Source organism: Ambystoma mexicanum, chromosome 7p, assembly GCF_040938575.1.
Source record: "Ambystoma mexicanum isolate Mex_15411 chromosome 7p, UKY_AmexF1_1, whole genome shotgun sequence".
Lineage (NCBI taxonomy): Eukaryota > Metazoa > Chordata > Amphibia > Caudata > Ambystomatidae > Ambystoma > Ambystoma mexicanum.
In genome coordinates this window covers 939,906,431-939,930,078 of record NC_090939.1, presented here as the reverse complement: position 1 = coordinate 939,930,078, position 23,648 = coordinate 939,906,431, and the positions used below count along the sequence as shown (strand labels likewise).

General features: G+C 45.4%; 1 protein-coding gene across 1 annotated transcript in view; it reads right to left on the bottom strand.

Annotated features, from left to right (window-relative positions):
• ABI3BP (ABI family member 3 binding protein) overlaps positions 1–23,648 on the bottom strand; it is a 1,926,231-nt gene that overhangs the window by 184,324 nt on the left and 1,718,259 nt on the right. The window contains exons 37-38 of the mRNA XM_069637268.1: positions 21,490–21,558; positions 644–856 (exon numbers count right to left, since the gene is read on the bottom strand). Of these exons, the coding sequence (XP_069493369.1) occupies positions 644–856; positions 21,490–21,558 (282 nt within the window). The remainder of the gene's footprint in view (positions 1–643; positions 857–21,489; positions 21,559–23,648) is intronic.

The following is a 23,648-nucleotide window of genomic DNA, read 5'->3' as shown; positions in this document are numbered from 1 at the left end:
AGCGACCTCTAACGACTTTTAGGACAGCCAATAGCTACTTTCCTTACTGAGGAGTTGGCAACACTGTCAGAGCCAAAGTTAAGTGGAGGAAGTGAGATTTTGAGCAGCAGCCGCCAGATCAGGGACTGTATTCCTGAGAGCAACCAGGACCACTGGCCCTAATAGTGCTTTTTTTTTTAAGAAGGCCTGTATCCCGATTGTCTCTCAGGAATTTTATGCTCTGCTCCAGACGTTAATCTCCGTTATTGGCTCCAAGTCAAACAAACTTCAGCAGCAGCCTATCAACAGACAATGCGCACACTATTTGTTTTTGTTTATTTTACGATAAAGTGCTAACAGTCTTATAGACAGAGGGAAGTATCATTATTGCTATGGCCAATAACTAGAGAGAAGACATTATTCTGCGATAATGACCCCTTTCGGCCTACAATCCTAACGTAAATCCATGTAAATTAACTTCTGAAAAACATCATTATTACTAACAGGGGTATTCACAAACAGGATGATGGATGATTGCTGAAAGTATGAATTGCGAAGTGTATATATTTCTGTTTTTTTATACCGGCTTGCAATTTCTGCAGGTGCATATGGGCTGACGGAAAAAACACGAAAAATAGCACTAATGAAAGCATAGTCCACTTACCAGTAACCGTGTCATTGTTAGGCTGTTCCCAGTCCAATATGACAAAGGACGGACATCCCTCAACAGCAACCACAGTTAAGTTGGAAGGGGGATTCTGTGGCGCAGCGGTTGCTTCTTCCTCATTGGTCGCCAATTCTTTTGGGAAGTGCTTCAAAGACTCTGTGATGGAACATGGCACCAAGTCTTCTTTCCGCATATACTTTACATGAGGTGCTAGGGAGAAAGACATTAAGTTAGTTCAGTGGCCATCAAAACGCATGAAACGTGCCTTTCAAATGTGGTGGTGGAAAGCCATACCAAAAGTGCACTGTGCACTGTGGCAGTTCTGCTGGCGTGCATTATCCGCAGTGCTCATTCTTGAAGTGTGCACGGGGAACTACGGAAACATGCAAGGCGGAATGGTAACCTATTACCCACTATCCAGTACAGTGACTACCTTATAAGGGTGCATTGAAAGAGATAGGGCGATTTTTTGGTGATGGTGCCAAGTTTCAAAACCTCAAATCGAAGCTTATCTAATTGCGCTGTGTTCTGGAAACGAGAACTCGTCCTAGGTGTCCATAGCATTCTTTTTTCCGACGGTAAGTGGCATCCCTGTAATGCCCATACTTTGCGTTTTAGAAAGGGGATTGTATGGAGGATGGAGGGGCGACGAGTACACAGGTTAAAAGGAAGTTAAAACCCACCAGAACGCCTCATCCACCGTTTCAAAACCCAGGAACCTATCGCAAACCACTGTAACTCACAGTAACACATTTGGTGTAGGCTTTCAGTTCTTGTGGGATAGGTTAGGTGCTTCTTTGAGAGTAATGGACCCGACTGCCTCCCTCTTGTGAACAGATAAGTTTGTAGTAGGAATGTGTACACTTTCATAGCGCACACTATCAATGTCGTTACTTCTCGGTGCTATGAGACAACATGCACATGCTCCAAAAGCAAGAGAGGGGGCACTACTTGCAAATATGAAACTTCTCATCAGCTCTGAAAAGTATGATTAGCCTTTGTCCAGAGGTCAAAGTGCAAAACAGTGTTAACATCAAAAACCTAAACAGAAAATAACTAGCCGACTATTCAGGATTTAAATAAAGCACCGCCAGAGGCATGCAATAAACTGTCGAAATCTGGCCTCAATTACCCGTGGAGCCCGTGCCACCTGCACGGCTGTCCTCCTCGCCCGGGCTGCATGGAAGAGATCAGGCTCAGGAAATCTGAACAGTGCCAGATTAAACCCTGTGGAGGCCCATAGGCAGTCGAAATGTCAGGGGCCCCCTCGCAAATTACCCTCCTATTACGTTTTCAATTTTCTGCAGCGCTTTATTTTGACCCGTTGTCGAGGTGCCCCTAAGAGGAGTGGAGCCCCTAGGCCGGAGCCTACTTGGCCAAATGGATAATCCAGCACTGACTCTGAAGCCCCCCCCCCCCCCCAGCCCATAACATAAAACTCAGGTCTCTCTTAGCATACACGACTCATGTGACAGTCTACCCCCTGACACTGCTTTCCAACTTCACCTGCAGACCTAGACCGGCCTTGGCTCTGACAGCCTCCACGCCATATCTTTGCTAGCTGGGTTTATGAAGCCCTGCTCCGCCTCCTCCCTCCGCACGTTTCTGCATGCTGAATAACCAGCGAATCAGCCTGTTCCCAGCTATCACCTGAGGCAGATTGCCTTGCTTTTTGGTTTTAACTACAACCGCAGCACTAGGCAGATACTGGCTTTATAGACCACTCCCTCACGCTGTACCAGTAGTTTGGGCCTTTTCATCTAATTAAAAGCCCTTGCTGCAATCAGGCCTTTAACTTGGTCTTTGCTTATAACTCCCTGTAAGGCCCTTGGGCAGGGAATTTAAACCTTAATTATAGACTGCGGCAGCAGGGCTATAATGCTATTAGAACATTCCACCCATCGAGGAAAGAATGTTCTGTGAAGAACGGAGAGCGAAAATGGAGAACGCCTGGAATTTAATGGCTGGGGGGAACTCCAGACATTAAACCTGTGGAACTAGTGTTGACCATTCAAGGAGCAGAGAAAGCGGGCAGCATCCAGCAGTATAAGCCTGCAATCCTGCTCTGCTGTGATTGGCACCAGCAACTCCTTTCCCTCCCAACCCCACAACTCCATATCTTTGAGCAGGATACAGTTTGCCCGCTGGACCATGCCCACTGCTTCCCCCTTCCTGTGCCCAAGCAAGTAACCCCACCCACTACTACCTTGACTAATCCTCCTGCACCGTTGGCATGCAGTGCCATTTCCTCTGTACCAGCCCACCACCTGCAGCTGCCCTTCCTACAATTCTGCCTCTGTACCATACACTTGTTTTGGACCGGATGCTTATGGCTTTAATTGCCACGTATGGATGGGGGGCTTTTATGGCTGGTAATGACACTTAGCCCTTGGGCTCGGGCTAGTAGGTCTTCTCGCCCATGAACCTCCTCAACTCCGAACAGCTATTAATTAATCCTTAGGTCCCTTGGGGGTGTATTGCTCAGGAAGAAGGGGCTTGATCGCCCAACCTAACATCCCGAGCAAAGCAAGGTTGCTAAGGAGGGCTTGGGGCACCTAATGTTCACGAATTCTACCCTTCTAGGGCACTAAGGCTGCAGCGGGAGGATATGGCACTGCCACGTCATGTATGGAGCATCGTGTGAGATGGAGGCACGCAGATTTGGGCAAGCCAACCACACATCCCCCGGGGGAGGGAAGGTGAGTGGGAGCAGGTGATGGAGAGCCAGGCTGCACGCAGCAAGGAGCACATTTCACTTGGCCCAGCCTGTCCGCAGCGAGGATTCTGAGCACTACCAGCTAAACGTGCTGGGAATTTGCTCACAATCCTTGGTCCAGATACTTTTAAGCAAAGGGAAGGTTCGAGCCAGGACGCTAAAGCCTCATTATAGACCCCTGCCACTCCATCGTTTTGAATGGACCTACCCAATTCAAAAGAAAAATACACAAAGTGTTCAAAGGTATTGGTACCCTAACTGGAATCCATTGAAGACTTAAGTGCTCCAGAAATATGATCATAAGGAAGTTTTTGAATGCTTTGATGCTGGTCCAGATGTTAGGTCAGGGAGACTTCCCTAAAGATAGTGGGTGTAAGGGGGGTATGAACAAGATGTTACTGGAGAGCCAGACCCTACTCCGAAGTTTCATTTGTGACTGGAACATGCTGGCATGCAAAGGTGAAGGTGGATCCTTACTGTGGCATTTTTTACCCAAAATAGACATAACCATCAGATGCTAGGCAGGGTCTTAACCTAGTACTACTCTTATCACGAGGCCAAAGAAAGTAGGGAGGGCAAGCGGAGGCAAGCACTGCATGGAGCTTTTGGAGGCCAGGAGGAGCATTCAAATGTGCAGGGATCGGAAAAAGATCACCCATCTCTCGACTTCAACAAGATATGTGGATGGTTCCAGCACTGTCAGCCCATGCACCAATACCTGCCTCCTGGGTACATTTCAGTTGGTTTTGACTTTGTTTTTCAGGGGCCCTGCCTTGTACAGTTTTGATGGCATGCAGACCACCTTAAACTGCTCCTAACCATGGAACAGTGTGTTTACACTTTTTTCAACATCTGTTTGAAGGCGCTACATGTACTTTACAGCTCCTCTTGGCTAAGGGCAACTTCATGGCAAAGTCGTACCAACATGATCTGAGAATGTATACTGTTTTTCAAAAACGAATTATTGGTACCCCCCATTCAGTGCCTAATTTTTTGGATAAACAAGCAATTCACTTACCAAGAATGTTAGTTCTCAGCAGTAGGTTTCCTGTTGGATCTAGACAATGTGGATTATGGCTTTCATCAGCAGAACCCAAGAACATTTTGTAAACAGTGCAAACGTTTAGTTTAGTTTCTGTACGGCCACACAGTTCCCAATGAATGCACCTAACAAACTGCAGGCTCAAAATATGCCTGTCTTTCAGAGTTGCCCACCAAACTGTTTGAAGCATATAAACGTATACCACGTGTGAGTGATGGTCAGCGTTGGCTCCATGGATTGAAAACGAATGAACAGTGTTAGAATAACATATTATTTCTTCCCACTACGCGGGGTCCATGTTGCCACACTCATAGGCTATACTGGAAGGCTGTAGGGAATTGGGACTGGTCACATAACCTCGACTTCCTGTGGAGAAGCAGACTCGTTCCTTGACATTCTTTGGCAGGTGACGTGCAAACTAAGCGTTGAGGCAGTAGGTTCACACAAGCTATCTTCAGGAGATATCCTGTGCCTACAGACTAAATGCAATACTAGGCACACAGAGGGGCTGGAGGTAATGTGGAGCAATGCTGGGCAGAGCAGGGCAGTACAGGACGGTGCAGTCTGTGTATGTGTGTGTTTGTGTCTGCCTCACAGGTGTGAATTTGGAAGAGGAGAAACCAGACATTTTAGATGCATGTGCAAGGCATGAGTAATACAACTATTCCCAACTTTCTCAACTATGCTACCATTATTGGGTTTAGCGCCTGCATGGTTGCATGTGTCTAGCCAAGTCTGAGTAAAACGAGTACTGATTTTGAAAGCAATATGTTATGAAAACCCATGGCAACATTTCCGTCTGTTGACTTCATGTTGTCCTTGTAGACTGTTCCATATAAACACAGACGCTTTTTTCACTGCATATCTTACTGAAAAGTTCGACCCCCAAAAGTCCTTTTTTAATTTTTTTATTTTCCACAAGACCCCCTACAGTCCCCCGACCTTACCCCTATACATTTTGTATTCACTTTACCCACCCAAATATATATATGCGGAAAATTGGGGGTCAGACTTTTGGGGTTCGAACTTTTGGGAGTTGGTCATTTTGTACAATACCTTATGTAGTGGGATGGGTACAGTAAATAACTAATGTGGGAGGGAGTAGAGAGGACTGCGGGGGTCTCACCGCATATATATGCAGTGAAAAGAGGGTAGAAAAAATTGACATTTTCGTCTGTCCCAGTAAAATTGGTGCAGTAATCACATAGATCATGAAATGCTACTATATCCTTTTATTTATCTTGGCGGTACTTAACATTTAAACTATTCATGTCGGTAGAGAGTGGCTGCAGTGATTTACCTTTGGAGTGTTATTTTGTATTTTAAAATTATACATTTGTATTGTGCTTCCCCTGTCCTCAGTAGGAAGCTTACACTTTTATGGGAACATGTATTTTGCAGGCTAGAAGCTATTCTATATGATAATTGGACATGTCTGGCAGTAGTTGCTGTATGCTTGTGGGAATATGGCTTTTTAGGATTGTGACGAATCCTGGGAATTCGTCTCTTCTTCTCAAGGAGGAGTCAAGTCCTTTGGGACTAGGGAGGTGAGCACGCTACTCAAGATACTCACTAGGGGTCAGGCTAGGTGGAATCTTACTGGGGTGACCCCGCCTTAGGGGAAAAGGAATCTCTAGCTGAAAGGTTTGTAACGTCTCCCTTAACACAAGAATCCCAATTGTTTGTTGCATACTTGTGAACTGAACACACCAATAATGTACAGGTGCCTTCAATTGTGCTTGGCTTGGCTGCTGAACCCACCTTGATGCCTGAAACACAGAATCAATGGTGTTGTATCTCTCGTTTCAGAGAGAATGTAAAAGGGCCGAGACTCATACCTGAAGAGTTAGTTGCCGGGAGAGAGCCTTACATGAAAAGCCAGTCACTGGGAGAGACCCAGCTGCTGCGAGAGAGACAGCCTGAGCAAGGCCACATAGAGCGGAACCCTGCGCTGTGGAGCTGAGCCAATTTAGCATTTAGGCAGGATCATGTAGAATACGTGGTGGGCAGAGGAATCCCAGAGCCCATGGAACACTGCCGAATCCAGGAGGGTGGAGAGTCCAAGGCACCAAGGTCTCCTGAAGGGAGATATCGAACTGCTGCTGACGCGGCACACAGCGGGTCATGACCAACACCACATGGATGAAGAACAACTGTGAGAGCAGACGACCGCGGAAGCGCAGCTCCGTAGCTACCAAAGCAACCACATCCCCAACTAAGAATACAGCCAAAACGCATGTTCAAGGCTACCGCAGAGGAGAGGGCAGCAAAGCTCTGAAGCACCCACAAAGGGTGAGGAGAATATGGAACCTGCATAGCCAGTGAGGCTGGGTTACCCATACCAGGCTAAAGAGCCCCTTATACCTTGAGAGCGTTTAAGGGCAGTAGGCAAGCCACAGGGCCTGTGAGGCTGAACAGCCAACGCTGGGCTGAATGATATATTAACCTACGAAGGCATGAGAGTAGCGAGAAACTGAGAAAGGCTAAAGAGCCAAAGGCCTCAAGCTGGGCTACCAGAGACATAAGAGAAATAGAAACACTGGCAGGAGTGAATATGAAACAAAGATCCCGCAAGGCGGTAAGAGCCACCAGAGAATCAAAAGGTCTGAACGACCAGAGAGCCCAGTCCGGGGTGTGAAAACAAGACACTCATGGAGGTTGGAAAATCATGATAAGCCGAGACTGGACCAAGAAAAGTAATTGCTTAAAAGAAACTGAATCGCCCTGGAGAGGTGAGCAAGAGATAAGTGTTGCATTTCTATCTATCTATCTATCTATCTATCTATCTATCTATCTATCTATCTATCTATCTATCTATTGAGCGTCAAAGTCCATAGGCATCAGATAGGTAGGTGCATTTCAGTGAGCCACTGAAGTTCTCTACGTGTCCCTTATACCGGCTCCCTCTGGGCAATATTTGAAACTGTTTGGACTGCATTGTTTTGAATTTTTTGAGGGTTACCTAAGCAGTCCTTGCTTGCCCCACCCAGTAGGGAATTGAAATAATCTAATCTGGGTAAAACAATAGCGCAGACTAATTTCTCACCGTTTTTCTGGATTACCTGGGGGAAGACCTGTCTCAGAACCCTCAGATAGTAGTTTGAGTTTTTACCTACATTATTAACATGTGCATCCGCATTTAGTGAAGTCTCCATATAGGTGCCCAAGATTTAAACTTCATCAACAGCAGGAATCCAGCCCCCATCTATATTAAAACTCTTATAGACTGGGCCCAATTTTTCTCTGGCCTGTTTTGATCCACAGACCATAAATTCAATCTTGGACGCATTTAAGCAAAACCAGTTTCAGGTCAGCCACTCTCTGATAAGATTGTAGGTTTTGTACAAATTCTCCTGATCTACTTCATAATTTCTACTCAACTCCATGGCTAATTAAAAATCATCTGCATAATTTGTGAAAAAGACCCCCATTTTTTCTATTTTGACACATAGGGCCTTGATGTAAAGATTGGACAAAGACGGCGATAAACAAGCGCCTGTGGCACTCCACAGACAATTAGACCTGGGCCAGATGATGCAGCCCCCCAACATACCCTGAAGTTGCGACCACAAAGAAAATACTTCATCCATAACGCGGCTTCATCAGAGAAGTGACCTGTGTGAATCAATGTCTTCAACAACCATTTGTCATCTAAAAGATCGAAAGCTGCTGATAGATCTAATAATATCAGTAAGCCCAACCCACTCCTTTCCAAGGCAGCTAACATATGGGTACAAAGGTCAAGAAGCACACTCTCGGTTCCGTAAAATGTACGGAAACCAGATTGCTTCTTATGAAGGAGCCCCAGTGTCTCCAAATGATGCTGTATATGAAAAGAGGCAATTTTATCAATCATTTTCAGTAGAAAAGGGGTATTTGTTATTGGCCTGAGGTTGGTATAATCCTTAGGATGTAAACCCGGTTTCTTCAGTAGTGGTGTCACAACTACATCTTTAATGGCCACAGGAATGATACCCTGTGCAAAGGAAGCATTCATGAATCTTCTGAAAAATGGCACCAACATATCTCTATTTTCCAAAATGATTTTTGATGGGAGGAGATCCATGGGACAACTGGTTGGATGCATACCTTTCAACAAATCTGACACAGAGAGAACATTTTAAAAAAGCCCCTGTGATTCCTGGCCTAGTTCCTGGTCTATATTAGTGGAAAGTTCCGACTGTGGTTGTATTTCTAAAGCAGAACAAACTCTAGTATGGGCTGTAGTGATTTTCTCTGCAAAGGTTTTCTAAACAGAAATACAGGCCTCTCTATCAGGACTAAAAGGGCGATTTAAAACATTAGTTTTTTCCCAGGATTTAAATAGTTTAAAATGACTCCTTCGTTTCATTACCTGATTTTATTATTTGTTCGTTGTACAAGGATGTTTTAGCCTCCATCATTTTACATTTGTATTCCTTCTCGATGAACTTCCAAACATTTTTATTTTCCTGAGTTTTCACCTTGGTCCAATTGCGCTCAACTTGTCTTTTTATCTGTTTGACAAAAGTTTGATCAGATGTAAACCAGTTTTGGTGATTATGATGTTCTCTAACTGTTGTAATTTTAAGTGGTGCAGATTTATTCAAAAATGATTCAAAATGTAAATTATAACTCTTCACTAAGAGGTCCGTACAGCCCTGATCAGTTGGTTCAGACATACGTTCCTCCAAGCAGTTGGCTAAATCCAACGTATTGATTTTTTGAAAGTTCCTACCAATACGCTTACTGGGAATCTCATGTTTACACTGGTAGTGTGATGGGATCTCTACATTGGCCGTAACAAAGAAGTGGTCCAACCACATGCATGGTAATGTTGACACATCAACTATGTTTATCTTTTGGCCAGATAACCAATCTAAAGTATGACCCTTTATATGAGAGGGAGCTAGATTTTGTACCAGAATATCCCTGTTATTTAATGAATGCTCAAAATCCAACACTGCTTTATCTCCAGGTTCTCTTTTCCAGCGGTGTAAATTGCCCAGAAAAATGGTGGAGCAGTTTGATAGAGGAGATAGCAGCTGAACAATACGTTCATTAAAAAGAGGTATCTAAATCGGAGGCCTGTAGATCAAGATTAAGGTTATGCTGTGATTATGGTTTGGGGTGATCTTACTGTGTAAAACATCACACCCATCGCAGTCTATTTTGCTCTCATACATTCCAATATTCTTTTTAAAAATAATAGTGACACCATCCTCAATACCCCGATTCCGATTTTTTCCCAAAAATACTTACTCTTGTGGGGTCACTTGCTCAATCACAGGTCCGTGTGAGTCTAATAACCATGTCTCTGAGAGGCACATAATATCAACTTTGTTTTTAAAAATATAATTGTGAATATCAATGATGTGTTTAGATAGAGTTGTGTATTTTTTCCAGCGCCTGGCAATGAGGAATCACTGGGGCATTATAGCCCCGGCTGTCCCTGAAGGTGTCGGAAAAAGTCACTCCCCATTCCCATTTGAGTCCAACAGGACTCAATGGGGAGGACGGATGCACCGGCACTGTGTGCACCAGTGCCGGTGCATCCGTCAAAGCCTGCGGGCATGTGCCATTCCGCCCGCCAGGTCAGACCTGGTGGTGGGACGGCACCCGCCCGTAGAACTCTGAGTGTGCCGGTCCGGTAACAACGATGCTGGCAGCTTACCGGCACCGTTGTTACCGCGACCGGCACACTCCTAATGAGGCACCCAGTGTTTAAAAGGGCAAGCTTTACTGTGAGAGGCTTTTGGTCTTCTACTCCAGTGCCAATTTGATAACAATGGGGGAGATTTCTGGTAAAACCTTTTGCGGGACTATCATGTCTCGAAAAATTTTACTATTTTCTGTTGCCCTAAAATATTAATATTAGGATTCGGTACACACAGAGTTTCAACTAGAGGGGCAAGGGCAACGTTCATTTGAACCAAGGTTACACTATCTTCCAAATCCGATAAGCCGTGAGTGTTAGACGTAGCCTTCGGTTCAGGGCATACTGCATAATCAATCATATAACGCTGCCTCCCGGTGTGCTTTCCGGAGTGCTTGCCGACATGCAGAAAGCTGTGCAACAATTTACCTATTAGCTTGTTGTTCAGCCAACAAAACCTCAATTTTCTGGGTTATGTCCATGTTCTGCCCCTTACAATACTAACCGTTTAGAGTCAATGCCAGGAAATTACAGCAAATCTCTGCGTGTTCCCGCAGACTTGCGCAGACTTGCTAGACCCTGACGCGCCTGATTATATCCTAAGTATGCTCACGAACTACAATCCTGATGGAATTTCTAGTTCGTATCGTGACCAGCGTTCCAAGGCAACAATCAACGTGGTCTCACAGGCGCAGGCAAGCAGTGTCTGGGCACTGAAGAACTAAAGGTAAGGAGCAATTGAAACTAAAGCACACAATTAGTGAAAGCAATGTGGTTAAAAGTAGCTAAAAACACGAGATGATAACATTTGAATCTGAATAATAATTAATTCCTCACACGATCAACACGACTAATGGATAAAATAAATTAAGGAAGTCACTGGCACAAGGTAATAGGCATGAAATTATGGTTGAATAAACCTTCCAAGTTGGGCAAGACGTTCGTGAGGGTGTCAGGAGAACCCTTATATATAGAAAACCAAGGAACTTGTTTGAACTGCACAAGCAGGCCAAGACTTGAAAGACCAAGGGGAGAATTTGAGAAACACTCATGAGTGGGTAAAGCACCAACAGTGCAAGCTAAGAAGGGGGATGGGGAAGGAGTAAGATCACTCCTCCAGGCTAAGTTATGTTCTTATTTTTAGTGGTAGGGTAAGTCAGTAGGATAGAACAGGTTTGAACGTTCCGAACAGAACCTGATTGATAATTTATAGAATGTGAAAATAGGGATAGACAATGCTTTTTTCTACTTTAAAAAAACCAAGACACCTTAAACATATCTTTTTGCCTGTCTCGTATAACTGCCTTACCATAGGATGCACGCACAATTAACACAATGCTTTCTTCCATGTTTCAGCGAAGCCTGGAAGGATAGAATAGTTATTAACACCAAAGGAATCACTTGTGTTATAAATGTGTTCATTGGAAAATATAATACCTATTCAGGGTCAATGTCAATTGAAGTCACTATTACATTCTCACTAGATCGGTTTTTTCAATCTCCCCTAAGCCTAGTGTGAATGATTGCCATCTGCAATTGGTGTAGAAGCCCTGGCTTTCTTGGTATTTATTTAAACATAAAATCACACAGGTTATTCTCTCTCTCAGGGAGAGTGATGTGAGGATTCCAGGGAGATCGTAACCTTTCCCAAAGGGGTACCCACCCCCTTTGGGACTAGGGAGGTGAGCCCATTACGCTTAACACACCCTAGGGGACAGAGAAAGTGGGTTACCTCTGGAGGTGACTCCTTCTTAGAGGATAGAGACTCCAACAAGTGTATACATCAGTATCCCCCACGCCCAGGCATTAACATCATTGTAGGATATGTAACGGTTGGATTTTGTGATGACCATGTACACTCTTTACTAATGGCTGACCTGGCTTTTGACCCCAAGTATGCCCAATCTCTGGTGAAGACTAAGGAGAAATGAGTAAACCAACCCACTGGAGGAGCCTCTCTGGAACAGCCAATCATGGGGGAGGCTGAACAGGCACTGTAGAGCTTTACCGTGCCAAAGGAGGAGGGGCTGGAGGGAGACCGAAAACACCATTGCCGGCAGGTAGGACTGCAGGTCTGCTCCAGGAGAGTGCAGAGAGTTGCCGCTGCAGATAACAGCTGGCCGAAGCAGCTCCAAGAAGGTATATGAATGAGGGAGAAGACCCTCGGAACTCCAAAGCTCAGCCCAGTAGAAAGGTCACATAAGCAACTCTGTCCCAAACAAGCTAAGAGAATAAGAGAGAGTCTCGGCCGGAGCCCTGCAGAGAAGCCACATAGTGACTCTGTCCCAAACGAGCCAAGAGAATGAGAGAGTCTTGGCAGGATGACATGGAGCCCAGCTGAGAAGTCACATAAGTGATTCCACACCGCTTGAGCTGTGAGAGTAAGAAATAAGAGAAATGGAGGGCCAATGCGGAGCCCAGCAGAAAAGTTGCATAAGCGACTCTGAGTCGACCGAGTGGCCTAGACAACAGAGCCTAACCACAGGAGGCTGATGTGGAGCCTGGCTGAAGATATGCAAAAGTGGCTCCCCGCTGACCGGAGAACCGTCAAAACTCAATAGCCCTCCCGAGAAACAGTGCTTGAGACACTCTGGTACATTGTGGCTCCAGTGGAGAAGGAAGCGAGCGAAGTAGAGAGGAAGTGATGAAAAAAACCAGATTGAGGAAAGACGAAGAACACCCTAGAGAAACAGAGTGAGAAGAAGAAGAGCCGCAGAGTGAGGAGGAAGAAGCAGATAAACCCCAGAGGGGAGAGAAACTGGATGGGCCTCAGAGTGGTGAGTGCGAGGAAGAGGAGCCCCATAGAGGGGAGGGCCTGAGAACACTCCAGAGTGGGGAGTGAGAAGGAGAAGTGTCCCAGAGTGGGGAAAAACTGAGAGAACCCCAGTGTAATGTGGAAGAAAGGCTGAAAGAATCCCAAAGGGAGAAGATAATATAATAATATAATAATAATTTGGCATTTATATAGCGCTACGAACCCTCAGGTATCTGAGCGCTGCTTATTATTACCCACGGTGTGTGGTGCTCATTTATCGACCTCGGTAGGATGAAACGCTGAGTTTGGCGCTGCCGGGATTCGAACCTGCATTCGCAGGCTCTGCACTGATGTCAAAGCGAGCGCTCTACTCGCTGTGCCACTTGACCGGCTAGATACAGAGAAACCTCGGCTGGATCACCTTGGCAGCTTTCTAGCACGCCAAGAACTGTTGATCTTGAACTTTTTCTGTGGTTGAAGGCCTTTTCTAAAAAGGGACATGGTTGGGGTATAAGCCATCCACCATCCCTTCCAGATTTTATTTTCTACAAAGTCTTTCTTTATTTTGTTTGTTGTTTTCTTTTGTTAGATGGGGAAAGTGGTTAGGTTAGAGTAGGATTATAGACAGAGGATTTGTTAATTTACAGACATCCTGACAAGCACCCCTTGGACTTAAAAAAAAAAAAGGGCTGGAGCTTGTACATTTAGGGAAAGATTAGGTGCACTAGGTGAACTTGATTATAATAAATTCCTTAAAACAACAACTTGCTGTCCGAGTTGTGATTGTGACTTACCACAGTCATCTGCTGACCAGATCCCCATCTCCACAAGACTACATGCCAAAACCATTGCACCCACCTGGGCCCACCTGCATCAGTATCCTGGTCTGCAGCCCCTCCTCGCCAATGGCACAGAGTAGGTTCAGTGAACAGGAGCCCTACTGACAGCTGCAGTAACAGCACAAGTCACAAAAGCACAGGGGCTGCATTTAAGATATGCACCTCTGCCCAAAAACCTCAGAATTGTGAGTTTACTGTTCTGGTGACAAGTTAACTTTAAATGCATGCCATACCTGAGTTAGGGCATGATGGATGGTATTTCTCATATTTATCACAGCTACATCCAATTGATATCACACGTGTCAGCCCTGTAAGCCAGATCAGGTGTTGAAAGGTTATGTGTATTCCCCCAGCAAGGATGTCCTTGCTGCTGCCAGCAATACTGTAGACTAAGGAGTTGCTTCTAATTGTTCCTTTGTGAGAGCAGGTAACACCCTAACAAAGAGACAGCCACTCCATAGGAAACTGTTCTGTGAACAGGACTCAAAGGGTGCACCTATTCACAAAAGGAGTAGCCTCATACCACCAGGGCCCTTTGAATGTTTTGAGAGGGGAAGGGTGCGGGTTAGTATAGAGAGAGGGCGCTCTTCACGTCTGGAGCTGGACCCTTAAAGCAGGCTTACCTTTGTCCAATTGCCTGTGGGCTTTTACCTGTAAAAGAAGGGTTCTCCCAACTCCTTCTTAAATTCACTTTGGAACAAACACTTGAGAAAAGATTCATTGAACCATGGATCGGAGAGATTACTTTCCAGAGCACTCCACCAGTGAGGTCAAAAGTAAGGTCAAGAGTGAGTTTCCAAAGTAGAGGCAAGCTCTGTTCCCTACCCAGTCAAAGGCCACATTGAGAGTGACTCTTGCTGCTGGAACAAGACCTGCATCTCTGCCGCCACCTCTGCTGACCAGGACCTCATTGGATTCCTGACTGTGTGGGCTTGCCTCCCCTGCTCGGAGCACAAGAACAAAGACTGAACTTAGCCCTGAGACCCCAGAGTGGGAACCACAGCATCATCAGAGCCAAGATAGTCAGGATCCCTGCTGTTCACCGCATTGAACTGGTCAAACCACCTTTGAACTAGTTTCACTGCATCTTGAATTCCAGGCCCTGTCCACTACTGCCTTTGGGACTCGATTGAACCTTCGAACCACCATGCTTGCAATCTCGAACCAACTTGATGCCACACAGTGTCCTCGGAGAGCCCGTCGCCAGACCTGACTCGAACCGCTGGGGTGTCACACATTGAGGTGGACCACCAGTTACTGAAAGACTCGACCAAGTTACTTGCTGAACTGCACACTGAAGCAGCAGTATCACTGCTTTAATCCATTGCCGACCTTTATTTAGGACCTCTGGACCGTCACACATTAATGGTGCCCAGTGCTTACCACATCTCCAATCGGCTCGACCTCGAACAGATCCTGGATTGTGCTCCAACCTGGAACACCGTACATCACCTTCGAACAACTCTGAGCTGCTGCATCCGACCCAGCTCAACACTCACTTGCTTCTTAAGCCAACACGATCGATCCACGTACCCGAAATGAGCTGGATCCACTCGTACAACTGCTTGCAGCCTGGTTCGACGTGGTTGAACTGCTAAGAAGGTACTATTGACCCATATTACATTTTTGGCTCTAGAGTTAGGTCACTTATGCACCTTTTTACCTCAAGACATATCCTTTTAAAAGAACATTGTGGTGGTTGAATTGGTTTTTACTCCTGTATTCTTGCACAGTGTTCAATTCCCTCTCTCGTGCATCTTCTCTGCTCTTTCCACAGTGGGTTTTTGTACAGTTTTTCTATTTAGTTTTCTTGCATATGGTGTGTTTCATTAACGTTTTGTGACAAATCTAGCAATGTCATCACAACTTTCTCATGTGGCCAGGGAAAGGCAGAAGCTACCTAATTCTGACCCTGGGGTAGGCTATCCGAGGGCGGACCACATGAGGGGAGACAACCCTCATGGGAATTAGATAGACTGGCTAGGTCAAGCATGTTAACCCCCTGCACCATTTTGACCTAACAACACTCCTTAACCCCCATTTAACATCCAGTGATGGCCAATAAGAACATGCATTTATTTTTCCCTTTGACTGACAGGACTGAGACGAGGAAGAGTACTGGAGTAATGAAGATTACTGGAGCCGGAAAGCAAACACCACGTTCTTTTGGTTGGACAAAGTTAACGGGTGCCGGGACATTAAAATACAGCACACCTGAACAGAGTCAGAAAAATCAGCCCTCCCGATGTCGGTCAGGACACGGGAGGAAAGCGAGATGCAAACCAGAGTGAAGAAGCTGGCGAGGATGGCATCCAAGGAAGTGAGGTGGAAGAGTATTCGATATAGGCAATGACTGCAGCATGCACCATAGAAGTACACTATTTATAATCTTGTAATTTTGGATAGTACAATAATGAATGCTACCTCATCAAAGTTTTGAGTAATGTTAAACATGTAATAACTAGCTAACAATTCAAGACTTACAACACTAGTGCTGGTACAAACAATACATATGAATAACTGCAATGTATACAAATCAGAGGCACGTACAGGGAAACTAAAGTAAGGAAGAAAGAAACAGCATCATCAGAAAATGTTAATGACATTAAAGTTTATCTTCATGTATAGAAATGAATTGTGTGTTTGAGGCCTGCTCATTTCCTCATGTATGTGCACCATGAGCTGAGACCAAACCCTAAGGACAGTACTTAAAGAACATATGACAAGGTAAACGTCTAGATATTAATATTCTGACTGTCAGTGAACAAAACCACCTGGCCTATATATGTCAGTGAACAAAAACAAGTGGCCCAGATATCTGATGTCATCAGTGATGTCATCAATGACATTTGTGATGTCATCTTTGATGTCCTGGGTGTTAGTATTAGCAGTGCACGGTGGTGGCACGAGTTATGGTTGCCTAGCTTACCATAACTGGTGAATTTCAGGGGTTTTCCGGTTTTACTTGTAAGCATAACGTCACTTTAACAAAGTTTTTTAATTGAATATATATACACATACCCATTGAGAAATGTACTGCCCAATGTAGAAAGGATTGTTGCGTGAGGAAACTGCTTGTGCAAGTTGGAAACATTCTGCGATTTGTATATGAAGTAATTCTTAAAGTCTTTTATGTATGCCTAGTTTGTATAGTATGTGAGCTGATTATGCAGTGCCAGCCTTGCCCTCTGGATGACAATTGAGGCACTAGAGGCATGGACATGGGGCATGTTAAGCACAATTGTGATCACATCCCCGATTCACAAAGGGATGGATTCACAATTTCAAACACCACACTCTCTTTGTCTTCTTCTGTGCCCCGTTTGGCCATCTTCCTCTTCCAATCTTCAATTTCAAAGTCCCTACTTTCTCTACAACCTTCATCACCCCTTTGGTTACTAAGTCCAATACTCTCCAGATCTTGTGTTTTTCTCTCACTTTTCATCCCTCTGGCACTACAGGTCACTCTTCTCTAATGCTCCCATCCCTCTCCCTCCTTCTTCCCCCTAACAGGCCTACTGCCACTACTCTCTAAAGCCCCATTCTATCTTCCAGCTTCTTCACCCCTCGGGGCAACCTCTTAAATCCACTGGGCACCACCCTTTTCCTTATTGACACTCCCAAAGATTTGTAGGTCTTTCATCTGCCACTTTCATCACCGCTCTGAGCACCGCTCTTTCCCTGTTTATTCTCAGCCTTAGTAACCTTGATCCCTGATCTTCTTTGCCCCTCTGGGCCCCTTCTATGCCAAATAACTCTCTCCCAGCTTCTTCATCTTTCTAGACAACTTTGTTGCCCCTTTGGTCACCACCCTCTTTCTACTTTCCCGCTCATTGCACTCTAGCTGTCTCCCACCTTCTCCACCTCTCTGGGCATCATCTTCTTTCTCAATAATGGTACCCTTGTTGCTCCTCCTGCCTTCTCCTTGCCCCTTGCTTCAGCTCTCTTGGCTCCTTGGTGTGGTCTCATGGGTTGCTCCTCCAGATTCTTGGGTATGGCTCAATTTCCTGCTCTCTCCTCCACCCTTCACCAAAGGAACTTATGTGTCCACTCTCTGGTCACCAGCTCCTAATCCAAACACCCACACAATGCCAGACTGAGCTCAAGGGCATTTTTAAATGTCAGGATGTACCGGCCAGGTTCCTGCTCTCGCCGAATGAGCCACCCTGTTCCCAGCTGGCATCATTCGTGGCACCTTGCGCAACGGATGTCTCTTGGGACCACAAGCCCCAGAAACCTGCAAACACGCAGAGAGAGTGTAATTACATCATCACACTCCAATGTTGTGACCCGGGCACACAAAGAAGACAGATTTCCCTGTGGTGCAGAGATGCTATAAAAGGACGACAGACATCAGGAGCTGACGCTCCGCAGCTATGGCTTTCCCTGTGAGTCGCCACGTCTGGCTTTACTTTGTTCTTGGTATATTTGTGTAACAGACCTGCTTTGCCTCATTTTTGATTGCTCTTGGATATTCCCTGTTGGTCTCTGGGCGCCTGGTGAACTTGGATCTGTTGGTTTTTGACCCTACCTGTTTCTTGGATTGCTTTTCGGATTTTCTGCTGCACCTGGTCGTCCAGTGGAATTGAAACTTTGGTGTTTGGACTCCACCTGTCTTCCTGGATTGCTCTTGGGATTACAATTTGAACAAAGCATTTTGGAACCTGGTTGTATGTTATTTCCCCCTTTGGGTCATATACTTATCCTTAGTTTTGATCCTCATTCTGCCCGGGTATAGGTCCTTGCATTTTCTATGATTTTTTTTTCATCTGCCTGGCAACTCCTTGACAGGTATTTTTTCTGGTCTATGGACTGAGTAAGCTGGTGTTAGGAGAGAGTTCTCTATAGATTCATCAGTTTTGGTTTCAGCACTCAGGTAGGAGATGGGGAATTGGGGGGCAGAAGGGGGACTCCGCTGTTATTGTATACAGGTACCTAATTGTCGGAATGTCTTGTTCTTTCCTTCCTGCAGCCTGCAAGTGGTTCAGGCTATCTCTCTCCCACCTTTTCACCTGAACCCCCAGCCATCATGTATTGTTTTTTGCTTTATGAAGGCTGCGCTCTCGGGAGGAAAGTCTCCCTATATTAAGAAGTCTTCAGTTTCTGACCGCACAGTCGTCAATAAAGCTATTGTGCCTCTCTAGGTTGAAACGGGACTCTGCTGTGTTAGCTGCAATGCAAATTGGCTGTCGGGCTCTACCCCAGTGGATGGCTTTCAGCCCTGATAAGGGTCTTGGGATTGGCTTGTCCTTCCTCTTTCACAGTTCTCTCTCTGCCTGCCACACACTGGTCCTGCCTTCCATTCTCTATCTGGGGCAAGGGAACTTAGGTGTCTTTTTTCAGGCAGCTGGTGAAGGGATTGGGTGGTGGGCTCCTCTCCCGACAATGGCTTCTAGTTCTCATGGTGGCCTTGAGCCTCACTTGTCCTGACCTTGGGGTAGTCCTCTCTCTGGTTGTCATACCCTAACTCTGCCCGTGGTGAATTCCTTAGCTCATCTGTTGGTAACTGTATGAGAGTGGAGGCATTGTGTGATGAATGGCTGGCTGTTGAGTTTCCTTCCTAATTCAGGCTTGTATCTTTTGATCTGTTGTTTTATATGGGATTCCAGCACCTACACAAGGTGGGCCAAGCCTGGAAGCACTGCCAGTTCTGCAAGTTTTCCATTTGTAGTTTCCCTTAAAGAAGCAGGAGTGTCATTGCTGGCAATTTCGATCTGTTGTTTTATATGGGATTCCAGTACCTAAACAAGGTGGGCCAAGCCTGGAAGCACTGCCAGTTCTATGAGTTTTCCATTTTTAGTTTCCCTTAAAGAGGCAGGAGTGCCATTGCTGGCAATGTAACTTTTCCGGGCCAGAGTTGGGGACTCAGATACCACCCCTGGGCCCATCATGTTAAACTGTAATGTAATCGCACCCCCCGAATGACACGTTATGTATGTTGGCCGTAAGCAAATTGCATCATGTAACAAACATCGCCAACCATGAAGCCTGAATGTGGCCAGTGGGAATCAATTTTGTTATTGTCCGCCATTTTCTTTTTCTTGTAATGCTTTGCAAAACATATTCTGTGCGTCAGACCCACACATGGTGCGAGGCCACAGCTTGAACTCTGAATACTAACGTAGACAGGAATGTGAAACCCTGCAGAAATACATAGTTTTATTATTCGGTAAAGCCTTGAAGCTGTACAAGAGCCGCGGCTAACCAGAAGCCCAGGGGCCAGCCTGTCTTGCAAACGCTGTTGTCAAAGGCAGTTAAAAGAGAATTATATGCAACTAACGATGCTCCTTCATGGAGGAGGATGGTATTTCTCTGCTTCAGAACTGTCTGACCCTTAGCCCATGAGAGCAGCAACCTGATAACATTGCTGGAATGTTTCCCTGCTAGAACATGATATCCTTCCCCTTGCCAGTGCCCTGTGTTCCCCAAGACAGTAAGTTGTCTCTGCAAACCTCAGCTAGCAATACCGAATGTTTAGACTAAATTAAGTTACGTGCCTAACTGCCAATTACTGAACCCTAGCTTGCATGTCATATATATATGGCTGGACCGAATAATGCTGTTCAATGATGATGTATTATGTATATATATTACTGTTTTATTGAAGGCTCGCTCTCTCTCCTCTCACAGTATTTGTGAGCACACGTCATGAGGTGTTGAGACCCGATCAACCGATCGAGATACTCTGAATAAAACCAGACTTGTTTGGGAAACAAACCTCACGATTGGCGTGTCATTAGTATATGGTTATTGTGCCTTTATTCCATATATGGTCTTACAATCATCCACTAGCTTGGGGAAACACTAGGACCCCTGCGACACCCCACTGGAGGTCCCCAGAGTAAGGCCACAAGAAATGATAAAGAATTTAAAGTGTCAGGCACTTCAAGTCCTGTCACATGAAATGCACTCCAGACACTGGTGTGGGTGAAGGAGGGGTGGAGTCCTTCTGGCCTAAGCAGGCCTCATGCCTTTCACGTGTGTCGGTGCTAGGAGCCAAGAAAAATGGAAGTTTCAGGTATGGGCTTGACACGTATATATGCTCTGATGGCTGTGGTGAAAAGCATCTGCCCCCAAAGTCTGGTCCACCAACTACATGCACATCCCCTTTGTGAATTAAGCAAACATGTAGGGCTGACTTGGTTGTACAATGCGTGGTGCACTCTGCGCATTGCAAGGCACCTTTGTGAATTGGGTCATGTTCTCAAATGGGACTGCTTATTCATTCACCGATGTCGAGGCAGGCTATCACTGCAACAGGGACAATAGGGAACTTTGGTGCAGTTGGCTGCTGCAGCTCCTGATTGTGCATGAAACGTGTTGCACATTCCGATAAATGTTTATGTCTTACACACACACACACACTCACACATTGTTTTGGTCTGTCCACTAATTGTGACACATAATTATTACAGTGTGAATGCATGCACAAATATTCAAGTAAAAAATGTTCTTTATAAAAATAATGTTGCCAACATGCAGATGGCAAATTGGACACATAGGGCCTCATTACGGGTCTGGCTTGCTGCCAGACCTGAAATAAATGACTGGCGCCAGTAATTCTGTAATTCCCCATTCCCGAGGTCTCAATGGGAATGGGGACCACAGAAGCACCGGCACCGTTAATAACGGTGCCGGTGCTTCTGTGAAATCTGTGGGCGGGTGCCGTTCCACCCGCCAGGTAAGACCCTGGTGGGCAGGACGGGATCCGCCTGCAGAATCGTACTGTGCATGTCCGGTAATAATTGTGCTGGTAGGCTTATCGGCATCGTTGTTTCCGGATCAGCACAATCGTAATGAGGCCCATAGACATCTATGTTCTGTGGGTAACATATCTGACATCGTTAGAGATTTACCTGTATACCTTGGCTTGCCCACAGGATCAATCTCTGACACAGGATTTGCGTTGAAGATTGGTTCAGTAACTGAGAAAGACAGAGTCACAGTAAATATGACTAGAATACACTGCAATGACATACAGAGTTGAGCAAGACATAGTTCTGCCTTATCGTGATCGAAGCAAAACAAATATAAAGTACATCTATTGGGTACACATGTACTGCACACATTGACACACACACACACGTAAATGTGTGCATGCAAGGAAGCGCACACACGCACACACACCATTGCTTACTTTTTGGGTGTGCTAAATTTTTGACATTTGTTGACTCGCTACAACTCCTGGGCCTGGAAAGGTGCTTAAAATGTATTTGTCAGCTCAAAAGAAAACGCATTTTTATTTAGTGGTATCCAATAAGCCTCAATGGGCCTCATCACGAGTTGGGCTGTAGCCCTTAAATGCGGAGGTAGCAGCTATTACCGCCGCATTTAAGGACTAGCCCGATCACAAGTTGGGCGCTAAATGCGCTGTATTACCTCCAGCTCTTTTCTGGAGGTTAAAATCCCATGTAGCGCCTTGCTTTCGGCGCAATTACCGCTGGCTGTATTAGCGTGCCGGTTGGCGTTAACGCAATTACCGATAATGCAGATGGGCGATGTCCTCCCATTGTGGATGTACTATCATGCAGAGCATTCAGTCAGGAAACGTAACAGGGAGCACGCTGCATGATAGTCCCATCTTCTGCTATACAGAAAGTGCCCCAGCCCCAGCAGGCCCTTATGTCTGATAGCATCTCACCCCTAATGTGTGCTTGTGGGCCTGTTTCCTGCCTGCATCCACGGCACTTTGAGGCGCTATTCCATAGCAGGTCATTAGGGTGCTTGACTGGGATCCCCACATTACTTGCTGGGGCTCTGAATGAGCAGTCTTGTTTACTCCCACAGGCCACATGGATGTGGCAGTTAGGGAGGGAAGCTTTCAGTTACTCATCTCACTGCTTCCTGTTTCAATGCTGGTGGGCAGGATGGAGCCAGAGCGATCAAAGAACAGAGTATAAGGACCACCGGGAAGTCAAAAAGTGTTAAAAAAAAGGTGTGTAGAGACGTGTTTGTGTAAATGTATATGTGAGCATGCTTGCGTGAGTCTGTGTACATCTTATGCATGCATGTGTTTTGAGAGCCATATGCGCTAGCACTGCAGCAATAAGATTAGCACTGGGTCAGAGCTGTGGTAGTGAGAGTTACATGGGGCTGAGTCAGCAAGGAGGGGCAGGACCGAGACAGTGCAATATGGAGCAGAACTGGTGTAAATCGAGCCCACTTATCAGAACTGGGGCAATGACAGTGGCATGGGAGGAAATCTGTCTGAAGGCAATGAGTCTGCGGCATGTAAAAAAAAAAAAAAAAAGAATGGTTGATGTGTTCCATTACAGAAGTACTCCTGAATCCAATGGCTTTTTTTTTTACCACTAAATCCAACCAAAAATGTGTGCTGTAAAATGCACCTTTTTGACCAATTTGTTAAACCCCTGCCCTGACCCACAATGTCTCAAGTAGATTTTCCTTGCTCACTGGGATCGTTTGAACTAAAACATGGGCAAGATGTATGCCCCGCCACTTTACACATCGGGCAGCTGACATCAAAAATAAGTCACAGTGAGAAAAGTATGGGGAATCTTGAATGGGGTCATGGGGTAGGAAGCATGTCTCCATAATGATTGACTTGGAGATGGATGGACTGCACACCAAAGTATTCAATAAATTCAAAGCCACATTGTGGATGCGTAACCACTAACTTTCATGTAGCCCACCCTAACTAAAGGTGGATACAATACATTATCTTAGATAGGCTTGCGGAACTCACTAGAGACCATTGATGCGCAACTCCCAACATTTATACAATATCAACGTTGGATGTAACATTTCATATTTTATTGCAATATCAAAATGATCACAAATGAAGTTCCATGCAAACAAATAGCATTTAAAGCAAATGTCTCATATTACACAAGATTCTGAATTGCTTTTAATGAGCTCCCCGAGATGGTGCTCTTGCTTCACACGTTTTCGGTTGATGGACCTTCTTCAGCTGCTGATTAGTTCTGCACTTTTTTTTAGAAGATCTTCTAGACTGTGTTTAACTCCCAACCTGCTGGTATTCCCTCCCTGTTTT